At 36.9% G+C, this 15,410-nt stretch overlaps 1 protein-coding gene across 6 annotated transcripts in view; it reads right to left on the bottom strand.

The window, feature by feature from the left end:
- The window catches only part of PDE4D (phosphodiesterase 4D), a 1,003,569-nt gene that overhangs the window by 11,734 nt on the left and 976,425 nt on the right, over positions 1-15,410 (bottom strand). For all 6 annotated transcript variants that reach the window (XM_006762435.2, XM_006762439.2, XM_006762436.2 and 3 more), the window contains 5 exons: positions 5,575-5,668; positions 4,246-4,418; positions 3,508-3,606; positions 2,505-2,669; positions 503-602 (listed from right to left, as the gene is read on the bottom strand). In XM_006762435.2, coding sequence (XP_006762498.1) covers positions 503-602; positions 2,505-2,669; positions 3,508-3,606; positions 4,246-4,418; positions 5,575-5,668 — 631 coding nt within the window. The remainder of the gene's footprint in view (positions 1-502; positions 603-2,504; positions 2,670-3,507; positions 3,607-4,245; positions 4,419-5,574; positions 5,669-15,410) is intronic.

The following is a 15,410-nucleotide window of genomic DNA, read 5'->3' as shown; positions in this document are numbered from 1 at the left end:
TTGCTAGGGACTTGCCCGGCACTTGCTCTCTACCTCTATTTGTTATCTTACTTCTATCATTGACAGTCCCTCTAGGTTGTGGGCTGCTTGCCTGTGTTCCTGAGAAGCATCTACGGTACCAGTCTATAGAGTGTGTTTTCTTTAGTGAATTACCGGTATGTTTACCGGTAATAAACTTGCACTGTTTTATGTATATGTTTGATTACATACAGCCTTGTGACAGTTTTCCTGCATGTCATAAGCATTTGAATATAAATTAAAATGTTAAAATCAAATCTGATATTGTTTTACCTTTTATTTGGTGTGTGGAAGGTGTGCGGAAGAGGGGGTAGTCTTATACGGCGAGTATATAACAAACTCTGTATTTTGAGTGGAAATGTTAGGGGGTCGTCTTATACGCCCAGTCGTCTTATACGCCGGCAAATACGGTACATAAAGACTCCCATTCTAAAGTGTAGATAAAAGAAATATTTTCTGCCAAAATCAATTTAACTCTACTTACTTGTATTGATCAGAAACTGATTGGACACACCAGGATGATCTACATCATGTATTGCACTGGCAAAAATTGCTGCAAGAATCTCCAAATCTGTAAACACAGCCTGGAAAATCAGACAATATAGATAACATCACTATTATATAATAACACATAGTCAGGTTTAAACAAATGGAAAATTACTTCCTAGAATTTGATGGAAAAATAAAATGAAGTTTCGAAATATATTATGACTAGTGACCCTGGGAACGGATTTTTGAACATTGAAAGGAAATTAATTAGAAGGTGGCCGGTGGGGCAGGACTGGGCGAGAGGGCTGGACACGCCCTGGAGCCAACCTCCAACAGCCCCTCCCAGCGTCTGTGGAGCGAGCTGGGTCCCTGTGGCAGGTGGGGTCCCTTGGCTTGACCTGTGGGGACCTGGCAGAAACCGGCTCTCCAACATCCCTCGAGGGGTCCCAGAGTGCAAGAGGGCACTCTGCAAAGTTGCTGTTGTACAGGGTGTGGAATGCAAACTCAAGTGTGCAGTAAACCAGATTCGGGGCCAACAGTGCCCCAGCAACAACATAACCCACGACTGAAGGTGGAATCGCGTGGCCCCGCGAGGAATCGGGCTCCCTCCTCTCTGGTTTTGGGGTGTGTCACCCGAGAACTGCAGCTGCCAAGTCACTGCAGCTCCGCAGTTCCTGCGTTGAGCGTCTGCCCCCTGTTGGTCAGTGCACATCATAGCGACCGGTTGGACACTTAGCATATTAGCCCTTTGTATATATAGAAGATAATGTTTTGGGAAGAGTTCTATAGGTAATGAGTTACTCGTGAACTTTGAAAGTGTGATCTTGGAAGAAAATATTTTACCTAATATTATAATTTATGATCAAAAATTTCCCATTGATTATATATTTTTAAGTATTAAAAAGGAATATCTGAAATTGTTTTCTACTCAAATCAGGGTTTCTTAACTTCAGCAGAATTCACATTTTTGGGCCAGATAATCTCTGTTATGAAAGGCACTCTGTATTAAAGGAATTTTAGCAGAATCCCTGGCCTTTACTCATGAGATGTCAGTAGCATGTACCCCTCAGTTGTGGCAGCCAAAAGTGTTTCCACATATTACCAAATGCCCATGGGGAATGGGAGGATAAGGAAAAGGAAGGAATCACTCCCAGTTGAGAACCACTCACTCAAATGATGAAATATTAACATAGTTTTATGATGAAAACACTCTGAACTATCCTATATAATAAAAGGCTAATACACAAATCAACTGAACAGTGGAACAACTGGTTGCTATGATGTGTACTCCCACAGGGGAAGTGCTGCTCAGCTAGAAGCTGGGCTCATGGCTGGCGAGTGCAGCAGAGGTGGCGGGAGCCTCTCCCACCTCAGCGGCAGTGCTAAGCAGTCAGTCAGACATCCCCCCAGGGCTCCCGGACTGCGAGAAGACACAGGCTGGGCTGAGGGATGAGGGACCCCCCTCCCCCCTGAGTGCACAAATTTCATGCTCCGGGCCTCTAGTAAAATATATTAGAAAAAAAAATTTCCCCTAACAATTAAGAAAATAAAATTGCTTAAATAACAATTTAATGAAACAACTTCTTAGGATTTGGTAAAATTGAAGTGTTTCCTTGTAATCAATTCTATGAAAAACATCAATGCATTGCTTATATTTTAAAATAATCATCCTTTGAACTATAAATGTAAAAGCCATCAGACTACATTCCAGAAAAACAAACTAAAATGATATAAGCCAAACAGATGTGCTTTAAAGAATGTCCCTTAGGTAATTTCAAGAAAGCAGTGTCATAAACAGATGAATCCCTAAATGGCCGGTCAACTTTCACATACAAAATCATCAGACTATTTATTTACCACCACATCTTTTACTTTATAACTCAATATACTTCCAATGAAGCCAATTATTTTCTGCACTGCATACTCTTTAGCATACAAGTTTAAGAGCCCTTTATGATTGACAAGTTAGTGTTCTCAGTTTTAGAAACCAGATTTACCTCTAAAGCAGGTGTAGATAACAGCACATGCGTCGACTGGACCACGTCTGCAGCATGAATATTGTTGTGGTAGGCCACGTCAGCGTGGTAATGGTCTTCCAGGGTCATAAGGTATGTAACTAAAGTGTCTACTGGAATTTTAAATGTTTTCAATAAATCCCGTTCCTGTAGGAAAAGAAATTCTATTAACATTTGTCCTTACAAAAAAGGTTTTCCATAGAGTGTGTCAACAACAACAAAATATCACACCCAGAAATGGAAATAGCGCTCTCACAGTATCTAGTGAGGAAATGGAAATCTTTGGGAAGATCCAGGGACTTCAGGGATAAAGCCAGAGTTGAGTTGTCCTTCTGAAGCCCAACAGTGCTCAACCCAAGATGTGTGGTGTGAGGAATGAGCTCCCAGTTCCAGAGTGTCTGGGTCCCAAGATCATGAAGTCAGCCTCAGTCTAGCGCCACTGACTCAGCCACTAGATCACATCAACTGAAATGTGACATCCTTTCTAGGGCTGGAACCTGCCGTTCCAGTCCCGGGGATACCTACAGCTGCAACTCCTCATTTAAATCCCAACCCTGTGCTGGAACAGAAGCAGCTCAACAAGAGCGAGAAACTGATATGGAGAAGAGCAGTACACAAAACCGTGAAGAAATCAAGATTGGTAAGCAGAGGGGTGGATTCAGTTTTTATGGTTAGTATTCCATTCTCTGTGTGAGTCAGGGTCATGTGGATGACTTTTAAACTATTATTTTAATGAATTGCTTCAATTTTCCCACATCATATTTTTTCCTTAAATGGGAAAAAATTAACGACATTGGTTTATTTGTATTTTACCCACACTTCAACCTTTCTGTATTCCTATTAATCCCTAGGTAAAGGGGCAGGTCTGGAAAAAGTCCAATATATGCAAAAGACGGTGAGTAGTAAAGAAGACACAATGCATGCACAATTCACAGACTGGACATTCTCATTAAGAATGAGAAGAAAGGTGATAGGACCACATTACCTGAAAGATGGTGTGCATGATAACAGTCAGAGGCCGGTTACCAGACAGCTCTGCTATTCTAAAAACATGAAGACCCCATTTGTTCACCTCTTCTAGTTCCTGGGGTTAAAGAAAGACAGGAAAATTAGAAAGCAGAGGTAGAACATAATTTTACATATAATTTTTATATTCATGTAAAAATTACTGATTTTAATAAAAAGATTATTAAACTTAAAACAACTGATTCATTTTAAATATAATGGATGCACCATGTAATTAGGGGAAACTTTAGGCAGATTCACTTGAACATACTAAAAACTGAATAGCATTGCTTAACCTCGTGTCTTTGACAATACAACATATTTATATACTTTCAATATAAATTTCAAAGCATTTCTTCAATAGATAAAATCAAGTCACAAAAACCTTGACTATTCTCCCAAAACTGGAAGATTTAATAAATAGATTTCTAACTTTTTAATGTTAAACAATCAAACGTAGAAGCAAAAAAGGAAAGAATACACATTACAAACTACCTGTGTAAATCCATGTATTAATAAAAAAATCAATAAAATATATATATATATATAAAAAATAAAACCCAAATAATTTAGAAAGTTGTATAAAGTGTGTTCCTATCTTAAAAAAAAACACACCCCATAAATTAATAACTTGCCATTTACTAAAAGAGAAGGAATAAAAATTCATTAAAAGGCATTGTTACATACTGATGCTCACAATTCTTGACATTTTTCTTACCTTGGCAAGGACGTCTTCTTGTTCGGTTTTAACCCCAAACCTCGGGATGCTTGAGTTGGTCAAACTGGAACTGTGCATCAGCTTCTTGACCCCACTGATCTGAGACATCGGCCTTTTCTTTTTCTCCTTTTCCTTCTGAGTCGGAGAAGGAATTTCCACTTCATGTTGCTTATCTTAAAAATAGAGAAAATATTCTACACTTACTATTAATTCTACCTGAGCTTTTTGTGTTTTTTCTTTTAAAATGTAACATATATAACTAGACAGGTTTTAATTTATCATTATAGAATCCAGGAAATATTTCCAAGTAAAGATCCTTTTAGAGAAGTTGAATGTTTAAAACTTGATGTGGACTGAGTTTGATACTCATAAATAAATAAATAAGTAAATAAATAAATCCCAAGGCAAAATGATTAACAGGTGTGAACCTGACAGCTTACTGAAATGGGTCCTCTGGATGACTTAGATTGCTTTCGCTATTTCACATTTCTATACTATAGTGAGCTAGGTGTTATGAAGTAACAAGGTTTTGTGGGAAGCATGGAGAATCTCCAATATTATCTGATAAGTGACTATCAGTTTCACAAAAGCTATTTTCAAATAAAAGACACAAGATGTATCTGTATATTCATTCCCTATTTCAAGACAGTGAGCTCCCCTAACTCATCCCTGCACGTAGTGTGTGCTTAATAAATGTCTGTTTAGTGAATGTGCTACTAAGATAATCAGCAATTTTGTTTTGAAAGTAAAGCCAAATCAAGGATTTGTTCAAGTTGTTGACTTTCACTTACTGCATTTTATTTTCCTCTGGGAATGAGCGGTGGGAGTGGTGTTGTCCCAGTACACCATACCCTTAGCTATTGTTATCAGTAAGCTTTTCTTTAGCAATTATATTCTATCTGCCTCACCAGTTTACCAAGTGTGGTGCCCATTAGGCTATCAACCCATGGAGGACAGGGACCATTTCTAACTTACCATTAAATAGCTAGTGCCCAGCAATGACTGGCACTTAACAAGAATTTGTTGAATGCATGTATAGATCTCAAAAATACGTTTCATAGGTTAGTACTTTGAAAAAACTAGCAGTATGCAACTTTAATTCATAAAACCCCCAAAATCCTGAATAAAACTAAAAGATAAAAAATGCATTTTGTCACTTTAAGTTCTAAAATTTAGAAAGCTTAGAGGTTCAAATTATTAATATAATCAATGGAAACAATTGAAATTCATAACACTTGTTTGGTTTCCAAAATCAGTTGGTACTTTAATTCACCTCCCAAAACAAACAACTCAAAAGAAAATTTAAAAGTTGCACTTTGTTATTCTCACCTAAGAATGTGTTTGATATGTACTCCGACACTTGATTTCCAGATCTACTCATTTCAGAGAGATGGGTGAGCTCCCGATTAAGCATCCTTTTAAACTGAAAAACAGAAAGATAAAAAAAAATAGATGAAAATTTAAGTGTAAGAATATAAGCACATACCAAGATACAGAAAATATGTCCAAATAATTGTTAAACTGTCCTGACACTCAAAAAATATATATTTTTATTGATTTCAGAGAGGAAAGAAGAGGGGAGAGAGATAGAAACATCAACGATGAGAGAGAATCACTGATCTGCTGCCTCCTGCATGCCCCCTACTGGGGATCGAGCCAGGCATGTGCCTATTTTATCCAAAGAAACCCTGGAATTTACCTACCACAACATAGCATTCAACACCAGAATTCTGAGAGATGTTATGCTTTCCCATCCATAACTGCTTCTCAATGTCTTCCTTTGACTCCCAAAATTTCCCAGTTAGGCCTTTTAAGATACCTTAATATGTCTCTTAACATACAGGAAAAAAATATTTTTCTATATATTTAGAGTAACTATACTATTAGATACTTGATCGAAAAAAGTCACGTGTATAGTTGCCCTTACAATTTTGAATTTTACCATAAATTATCATTTAAGTCTGGGGGAAAGACAGTAGTGAACTTATCATTTAGTAATGTTTAAAATATAATTCTAACTCAGTATTTAATCTGTTCATTAGAATTAAAAAATCTCACTTCTCTGCAATAACTCATACCAAGGTATTCTAACTCAAGATAATCTGGCAAATTACTTCCAAAGTCAATCTTACCGACCATCTAAATTAGGTATAAGAATTTATCACCACAAAGCACTGAAGATGATCAATGAAAACATTTCAAAAGACTACTGGATATGAGAAATTCTTATTAGCATTATCCTAAAGCCAAAACTGAAGAACTGGCTATACCAATACAAATTCTTCTGGTTGTTAATTTACAGTTACAGGGAGTTGTTCATGCATTTGTTTTTTTAAATAATTATCTCTGATCATAAAATACATGTGATATAGAAATCTATATAAAAAAGTAGAAATCATGTATAGCTCCACTGCTCAGAGATAACCATACATAGTTAGCTATATTTCCTTCTATGCATTTAAAAAATTTGTATGGACGTATATCTTCAAAATTGGCATTATGCAGTATACAAGACATAGATTGCTGCTAAATTTTACTTAGAATAATATATTACGATTCATGGGGAAAAGTAAATTTTGGGGCCTTCTAAGAGTATTTATACGCTGGCTGGGTAGCTCAGTTGGTTAGTGTGTCATCCCAATACGCCAAGGTTGTGGGTTCAATCTCTGGTCAGGGCACATAGAGGAAGCAATCAATGAATGCATAAATAAACGGAACAACAAACTGATATTTCTCTCTCTACATATAATCAATTAAAAAATTAAAAAATACTCAAGACATTTACAATAGTGTTCAAAACATTTTCTGTCCATGTTTTGTAAAGTTATATTTTTTGAGTAAGTTATAGGCTATCAACTAATTAAATGAGCTAATAGGAAGTGTTCTGTATTTACTAGCCCAGCACATCATAGATGCTCAACATTATTTGAGCTCTTTCTACATCCCTGGGCCTTTTATAGTGATTTTTATTATTGTAGGACAAATTTAAGATCTGCATATAGTTACACCCATAAAAATGCATATCTAAATATCTACCTCCTCTACTCATTCCAATAAATAACCCATTATTCATGTAAGAAATGGTCTCCATGCTTCAAAAATATAATAATACCATGCACCAGGCCAAAAGGTAAGTAAATCCTTGCTTAACAAATAAAATTTACTTTAGGAAAAAATATTTTTTAAATTTTTTTTCCTTTATTTTTTTATTCTTTCCATCACCATTTATCTCCCTATACCGTCTTCCCCTGCCCCTCACCCCCCTCCCGCAATTAGCACACTGTTGTTTGTCCATGAGTTCTTTCCCTTTGTTTTTTTCCCCTCAATCCCTCCACTCACACCCCTACCCTAACCGGAGCTCTCTGCCTGCTCTCTATCTATGAATCTGTCTCTATTTTGCTTAGATCAGTTTGTTCATTAAATCCCACACATGAGTGAAATCCTATGGTCTCTGACTGGCTTATTTCACTTAGCATAATGTTCTCCAGGTACATCATGCTACCGCAAAGGATAAAATTTTCTTCATTTTTATGGCTGAGTAGTATTCCATTGTGTAAAAGTGCCATAGAAAAAATCTTCAAGCAAAACTCAGTCAAAAGAGTCTGCTGAACAGCAAATCCTGGCCTCTCCACAACCTATACAGGAACCACACCGTCTACCCGCCCTTCATTCATTTCTCTCAATGTAAGCTTGGGGTTGGGAGGTGGGGCATTAAAAAGTTAGATGGGGACCCAGTTTTTTACAGAATTCCCTTCCAACTTATAAGCAACCTGGTATAAGGAATATGTTGCCATACGCTAAAGCAGAAAAATGGCATGGTGCCTGCAGATGCCCCTCACAAATTCTTGACTTTATCTGGAAGAATATAAAGAATGAAGTATATAAAGAATTATGATTGCTTATATAAATCATCAAAATAGCCAGTCAGTACACATAACCAAGGCAAAAAATGCCAGTGAAAGTAATCTATTGTACCGACTGATAAATTACAGATTGCACATTCCCCTGATTATTTTTATATCATATATATTCCCAGACTACTCTTCCGCTTTTGTTCAAAACCCAGAAGCATGGCGTAGAGAAACCCTTCAGTGCACACCTCTCTCCCTACAAGGCTAGTGAGGTGCTCCAAGGAAGTCCACCTTTCCTTTTAACATAGTTAGAAGAGACAATATTTTAAGCAGACCCCTTTCTTCCTAAGAGAGGGGAGGGAGATCTCCTAAGACAATCTTCAAAGAGTCAATTAAGTTATAAGGGCATTTTCTAAAAGGAATCAAAATCACCCCCCCCCTTTTTTCTATTGATATAACACTGAGTCCAGGGAGGCTAAAATAATAACCACAAAAATTACCACCAGTGCTTTCTCAATTGGGAGTTGATATTACAATCTGGTTTTGAAGTGTATAGCTGGATATAAAGAAAATAAACCAGTCGACAATAATAATTTTTAAGTGTAAGTGAAATTTCTCTCATTTTAAAGTTGATTAGAATAACTATATAAAATTACTATGAGGGGGGAAATAATTTTAAAAGGCAATAAAATGTATGTTATACTTTCTATTTACAGCTGTAGAAGAGATAAAATATAGAACTGCTTTTCAAAAGAACTGACTGTAAAATGCAGAACAATTTAATTGAGTTTTTAGATATTTTAAAAAGTGACCTCTAAATATTTTCTGATGATGAGTTATTCTAGTTGTTTTTTATTTAAATAGTCTGAAATAACATGTAAGCATGGAGTAGACAAACCCTTCATGGGGTTGCAGCAAGAAAAAGAAAGATTTCCAAGTTAATGCTTTCAAATCCTTTGTTCTCATTGTGCATCAGAAAGTCTGCGTGCAGCATGTAAAACACAAAGGAAAGTGAAAATGCAGTTGAACTGAATACTGTATTTTGCTTTTTAAACTCCAGTTCCCCAATTTATATTCCACATTTAAGACTGTTGAGGAAGAAGAACAAAATAATTAAAAATTTAAATATTCTCAAATTTAATCCCTTTATTTCTGCATTCATGCCAGCATTACTGGGGGGCATTATATGGTCTCCTAGCATATAATTAAGAAGGTGGCAAAGGTCAAACATTAAGAAAATGCTTGCTCCTCCCCATAATATTTTATTAAAAATAATTTATATATGCTGCTCTGTCATACACTGCAAGTTTGATAGATAGCATTAAAAGCTAAAATAAATACTGTACAGGCTGTATAATAATAAATCCTTTAACATGTATAAGACTAAATATATTTAGCCTTAAATATAAAACAATTATGTTGGTTTTTTTTTTCAATATGAAACATAAAGCTGTCCAGCAACATTTTTTTTTCAAAAAAATACACACTAAAATTCTATACGGAGTTCTTAGAGGTATTGTTCATAATCATAATACAAATGTAAAGCCCTTCAAAAAATGCACCAAATATGAACTGTCTAAAAGCTAAGAGATGATTTCTGAGAGGATCAGATTTCTGGGAGGGTTTCCTTTATTACCCTTTATCCTTTTCTATATTAAACAAATTTCAAGCCATGAAATGGTTAGCAAAATTTAAATGAAAATCTGCATAAAAAAATATCCAGACCATCCATAGATTAAAAGGGAAATGGGGAATCATAATTACTTGACAATTAAAACTGAAATAAGTTTTCTTAGACTGCAGGTAAATCTCCCAGCAAATAGTAACATTTCCTTTAAAAAGAAACAAAGAAAATGAAAACATATTTCAATCTGCGTTCTTAAAGCAATGAAAAAGGACTCTTAAAAATAATGTATTGTGATATACTCAAATGTTCAAGAGTAAATGTCGACCTTGGAAGTGATGCTTCATTAGGACTGAAAAAGGTTTTTACCTCCTGCTTCTATTACAGAGACCACCAGGCTAGCAGCGGCCAGGGGCATGCAAGAAGCCTGCCAGGCAGGAACACAATTATACTAAAGTCAGTTATTAGTTCATTTCTTGAGATGAACAAAAGCAGCAGTATCACATTGACATAAATTTTTTCAGGTTTTACAAGTAATCAAGTTTTCATTTTAATAGTATGTCACTTAAAAAGTCAAGTAATGTCAATTTTTAATGTCATCTAGAGCTTTCCATCCAAAGGTGAAAAAAACATACTCTTCATCAGGTTAAACTAGTGCAGATTTTCAGAAAGAGCCACAAATTAATTTTTATAAACTTTAAGTGCTTCAAAATAATGGGAACCCATACATCAGTATAAGTAATTTTGCTCAATAATTCATTTCCAATTTAATTACCTTGACATTTACAAGCATAACTGAAATCCACAACATGACAAAGAACCCCCTGCACATTAAAAAGCAATTTTAACATGCAAACTATAACTATTAGAAGTTGTACAATTTCTCTTTAACTTGACTACTAAAAACACATATTTCTTCTGCAGTCATGTCTAAGGAAAAAAGATCGCTTAGAAAGCTTAATTCCATTGTAATTTATTAAAACTATCAGTTAGAAAATATGAGTAATCAGGAGCTTATTACAAAGGCTAAATAAAATAAATCTTACCTTTATGTAGCCCCAAGACACTGACAGTAAATAATTTGCTTCAGGCATTTTTGATTGATTATATAGAGACTGGATTCTAAAATATGTATATCTTCAAAACCTTGATAGATTAACAATCTCCACTAGCCTCGGAGTGTGTGGGTTTTTAAAGATTATTGGGAATTAAGTATATATAAGAAAGCCTTGCATTAGATCCCATCCGACATCCAGCTGTCTTCCCATTGAACATATGCCACTTGTAAACCTCCAGAATGGAACAGAATTCAACGACTATTCTGAATAAAGAAAATTCATGTGATAAAGAAATATCTAAAGATCTAAGGGTCTGCATCTTTCTCTCCCTGAGCTCCAGGGATTAATGAATAATGTATGCCAATATGCTTAGCTGCAAGAAAGATAAGTTCTGTCAAAAGCTACCAAATAAGGAACTGCAGGGAAGCTGGGGAGAGTGACAAGAAACCTGTCCTATAAAACCTCAACTATGCACCAATTGCACTCCATCCCCGGCTCCATCAGGTCAGGAGGCGTGGGCTAGGCCCAGGGTGCTTTGTGATTGGTTGCCAAGGGCAAACCTCTGGTAACTTGTTTAAAAATGGTATTCCTGCAGTGAGGCTGCCCTGTGAATAGATGAATGGGGTTTCCCTCTCCCAGTGATGAATAACCACCATGAAACACTTCAACACTCATAGTTCATTCTTAAATAAGGATTACCAATCCTTCTGGAGTCACTTCTATGAATTTCAATATTCTCTGACTTCTCTTTCTTCAAAATAAAGGCTGCTCTGAAAATGGCAATCAGGCATTTTAATTGCTTTCTCTCTCAAATCCAAAACAAAACAAGTGGCTTCCCTAGTGACACAGATATAACCAAAGTTTCTCCCTCCAACCAACATAAAAGCATAGTGTGATTATAAAATAATAGAGTTATGTCCAGAATTCACAAATGGAAGTGATCCATTTCCTCACTGGCGTGGCATGGCTGTTCTCAGCTCCTTTTGTCATGTTGGGTAACACTGCTTAGGCTTTCATATTACTAATTTGCTATGAAGAAGGGATTTTAAAAAATAGATTTTCTGTCGATGCCCCTCCTATTGTGCTATTTTAAAAACATCTTGCCCTAACCGGTTTGGCTCAGTGCTTGAGCATCAGCCTGCGGACTCAAGGGTCCCAGGTTCGATTCCAGTCAAGGGCATGCACCTTGGTTGCGGGCACAATCAATAAAATATATTAAACACACACACACACAAAACATCTTAGCCCTGGTTGGTGCTCAGTGGTTAGAGCATTGGCTGCAGACTGAAGGGTCACGGGTTTGATTCCCAGTCAAGGGCATGTAACTTGGTTGCAGGTTCCACCCCACCCAGGTTGGGGTGTGTGTGAGAGGCAACCAATTGATGTGTCTCACACATTGATGGTTTTTTTTCTCTCTCTCTCTCCTCCTCCTTCTCTTCCTTCCTCTCTCTACAAAAAAAAAAAAAAAAAAAAAAAAAGGAAAAAACATCCCTGGGTTTAACAAAAACAAAATAAAAAGCCCATCTTAAAAGAATTTGACTAAAGTTCTACTAAGAACACAGACTCTGAATTTAAATCCTTTAGTGTATAATACTCAACAAATAACCTCACTTCTTAGTGTGTTGGGTTCCTCATTGGTAAAATTGGGTACTGCAGTAGCTGGTCTCCAAATATGCCTCTTTAGGAGTATGAGAAATGGGTCACCTGTCCGAATTTAAATGACGGACTTGGAGACAGAAGTATGGCGAAGATGAGACTTTCAATACACTCTCAAGAGCGGGTGTCAGTCCTATTGTACAGGGGACATGTGGGGCAGGGAACATAGCCTATTTATTTAGTCCCTCCTCCGGTTCCTCATAGGCTGAGTACTATGGGGTCACCTGTTTCCTCATGCATCGCCCAGGTCTTGCTGTCCCCCATTGGGCCATTAAAAAAAAAATTGGGCTGAGGCCTTTTTAGCTGCCTCCACCTCCCCCGTCTAGCTGAGGAAGACACATCGGGGATTTCCACCTTGGTCTCCTTGAATGTGCTATTGGGATCCCTGAGTCACCCTGTGAGAATGTCTGACTATTCTGACACTGCCATGTTATGAGGAAGCCCATGCTAAATTTAGGAAGAAGCTGCTGGGAAAGTGACAGAGAGATGTGGTGGGGAGGACAGGCAGAGGAGGGAGGAAGGGAAGAAAGAGAGAGGGGGGTGGAAACGCTTACATGTAAAAAGTAGTTGTGTTCTAGGCTCAGATAATCATATGTGAATTACCTACATGAATGGTTGTTGGCAGGTGGAGCGATCCTCCCTGGTAAAGATTACCCTGTGTATTCCAGGACATCTAGTCTCCCTGGCTTCTGCCTCATAAATTCCAGGAGTACTCCCCAGTTAGTGTACCCTGGAATTTCTTGAATGTCCCGCAGTGTTAGGGATTACTGTTCTAGTTGCTTCAATTACCTTGAACTGTGACTCCTAAATCAGGATGGAGGATGCTTGAGGCAAGAAAGATAGCTCATGCTTTCTTCACAGTTCTCAAAGTAGTTAGTCAACCACAGGCATAAGATTCAACTGTATGTAAGTCCCCAATCTTTTCCAGTAACGGAGATGACGATGGTAACAAGAAATCTTTTTTAAAAGCTCTGACACAAACTAAGATTCATTTCATTTTTCCCATTATGAGAGGCAGGCTAGATGCTCCTTCCCATTGCCATGGCAGTAGCAGCCTGCAGAAGAGTCTGGACAACGCAGAAGAGAAATGTGGATGGGGCCAGAGAGATACCACTCTTAACGGTCAGACGTGGCTTCTGAAAATGTTAACGAGAGCATTGTAATGGGTATGTCACAACATTTATTAAGCACCTATATGCACCACGAGCTTTATCTATTTTATCTCGAATCTTCACAACATCCTGATAAGATAAATATTATCCCCATACTAAGGTAAAAAGACAGGTACGTGCCCTGTATGTGACAGGGCTGAGAGGCAAATCCAGGCTTCTGTGAGTCTGTGCTCTCCACGGTGTATGAATAGTTCACCGTATAATTAGGCTGATGCAAATTCTATGATAAATGGCATGAATTTAGGAGTGGACCCAGTTATCCTTAATCCTGTGCTGACTCACAGTGTCTTGAAGTAAAGAACCAGTGCTACCATCACTGTGGTCAGATCTCTGGACAGGGTGGATCTTATAACTGCGGTCAGGAAGCTGGTGCCCAGACACAGGCAGCCTCACCTGAAAGCGAGACCTACTTCTGCGTGGGAGGCTGTGTGAACAAGACAGAGATGCCCTCACACACAGGTAGAACTCAGATTCCCTGTCTGGTGACCTGCTGCTCTCAAACACCCAGAGGGTTTTATATACCAACATGTGCACAGGTACTGAAATAGGAAAAAGAAACACTTCCTCCAGCACTTAGTTCTCTTTTCATGTCTTTCTCTGATAATACTCCCCAGAATCTCTAACGTCACCCCTCTTTTATTCTTCATTTTAACTGATACCTCAAGCAATCACCAATCTTTCTGGACTATTTTAGGATATTTAAAATTCTGCTGATGGAGTTGAGTCATTGATATAGGATTAACACACGCTGTCATCATTGACGTTGGAATAGAGGTCATGAGAGATACGACACATTTTTGAATAAGGAAAAAGAAAAACAGACCAAATTATGAAGACACTGAGGCTCAGAAGGTCAAGTGTCTTCCTCAAGGTCACAAAGCCAAGCAGTAGAGTAAATCTGAACCAAGGGTGTCTGGCTTCAAAATATTCTAAATTGCCAAAAAGTATTTTAGGCATTAATCTACATTTAGCCTAGAGTCTACAAACAATATGTCTGTTAACATAATAAATTCTAATTTATACAAGATATTACTGTGCTTAAAATATTTAAGAAATATTATTTAAAATAAGTGTACTAACTCTTAGATTTCTCCAACCTAAGAGATTTTCCCAGTAACAGCACTGTTTTTGGTATAATTTACACATTTGGAAAATAATTTATTCTATAATCAGTCTATATTTAATTTACACCTTTTTATTTAAGGCCAAAGTTCTGGGAGTTGTTATTAATCAAGAAGCAAATCTGTATAAAGTGGGCTCTCACATATCCAATGCTGTTCAGCTCAACACATGCAAATCTAATTGCTAAATGCTCCTTGAAGAATTCTGAGGCAAGGTTAAACTACAGATATTACATATAATAACTAGAGCATACCAGTGTCTTTTAAATCATTGAGTATTTCTTCTACTTCAACTGCCTTGAAAGTAGTTTTAGAGGCAGACAATAATCTAGAGCTAATTTATAACCTATATTTTAAATAACAATTTTAAATCTACTTTTACATTATAAAAACTATACTTTCTTTAATTAATGCTAATAGTATAAAAACATTAAGTCAAGCAAGCCCACTAAATCCGTTTGTGTTTACTGCCCTCTAGTGATAATGGATCTGAATGAAATTTAAGGAACAGCTTTGTTCAAAAACAAAAACATATGTTACAAATACTACAGAGGTCTGAAATTAAGAGGAACTCGAGGTTGACGTTAGTCATTAGTAATTCAGGAAATAAAAAAAATTAAATCCAAAATGTGGTGCCACTACATACTTAGTAGGATGGCTAAAATAAAAAATACAAACAATAC

The sequence above is a fragment of the Myotis davidii genome, unplaced genomic scaffold (assembly GCF_000327345.1).
Source record: "Myotis davidii unplaced genomic scaffold, ASM32734v1 scaffold135, whole genome shotgun sequence".
In the NCBI taxonomy this organism is placed as follows: Eukaryota; Metazoa; Chordata; class Mammalia; order Chiroptera; family Vespertilionidae; genus Myotis; species Myotis davidii.
This window is presented reverse-complemented; position numbering and strand designations above follow the sequence as displayed.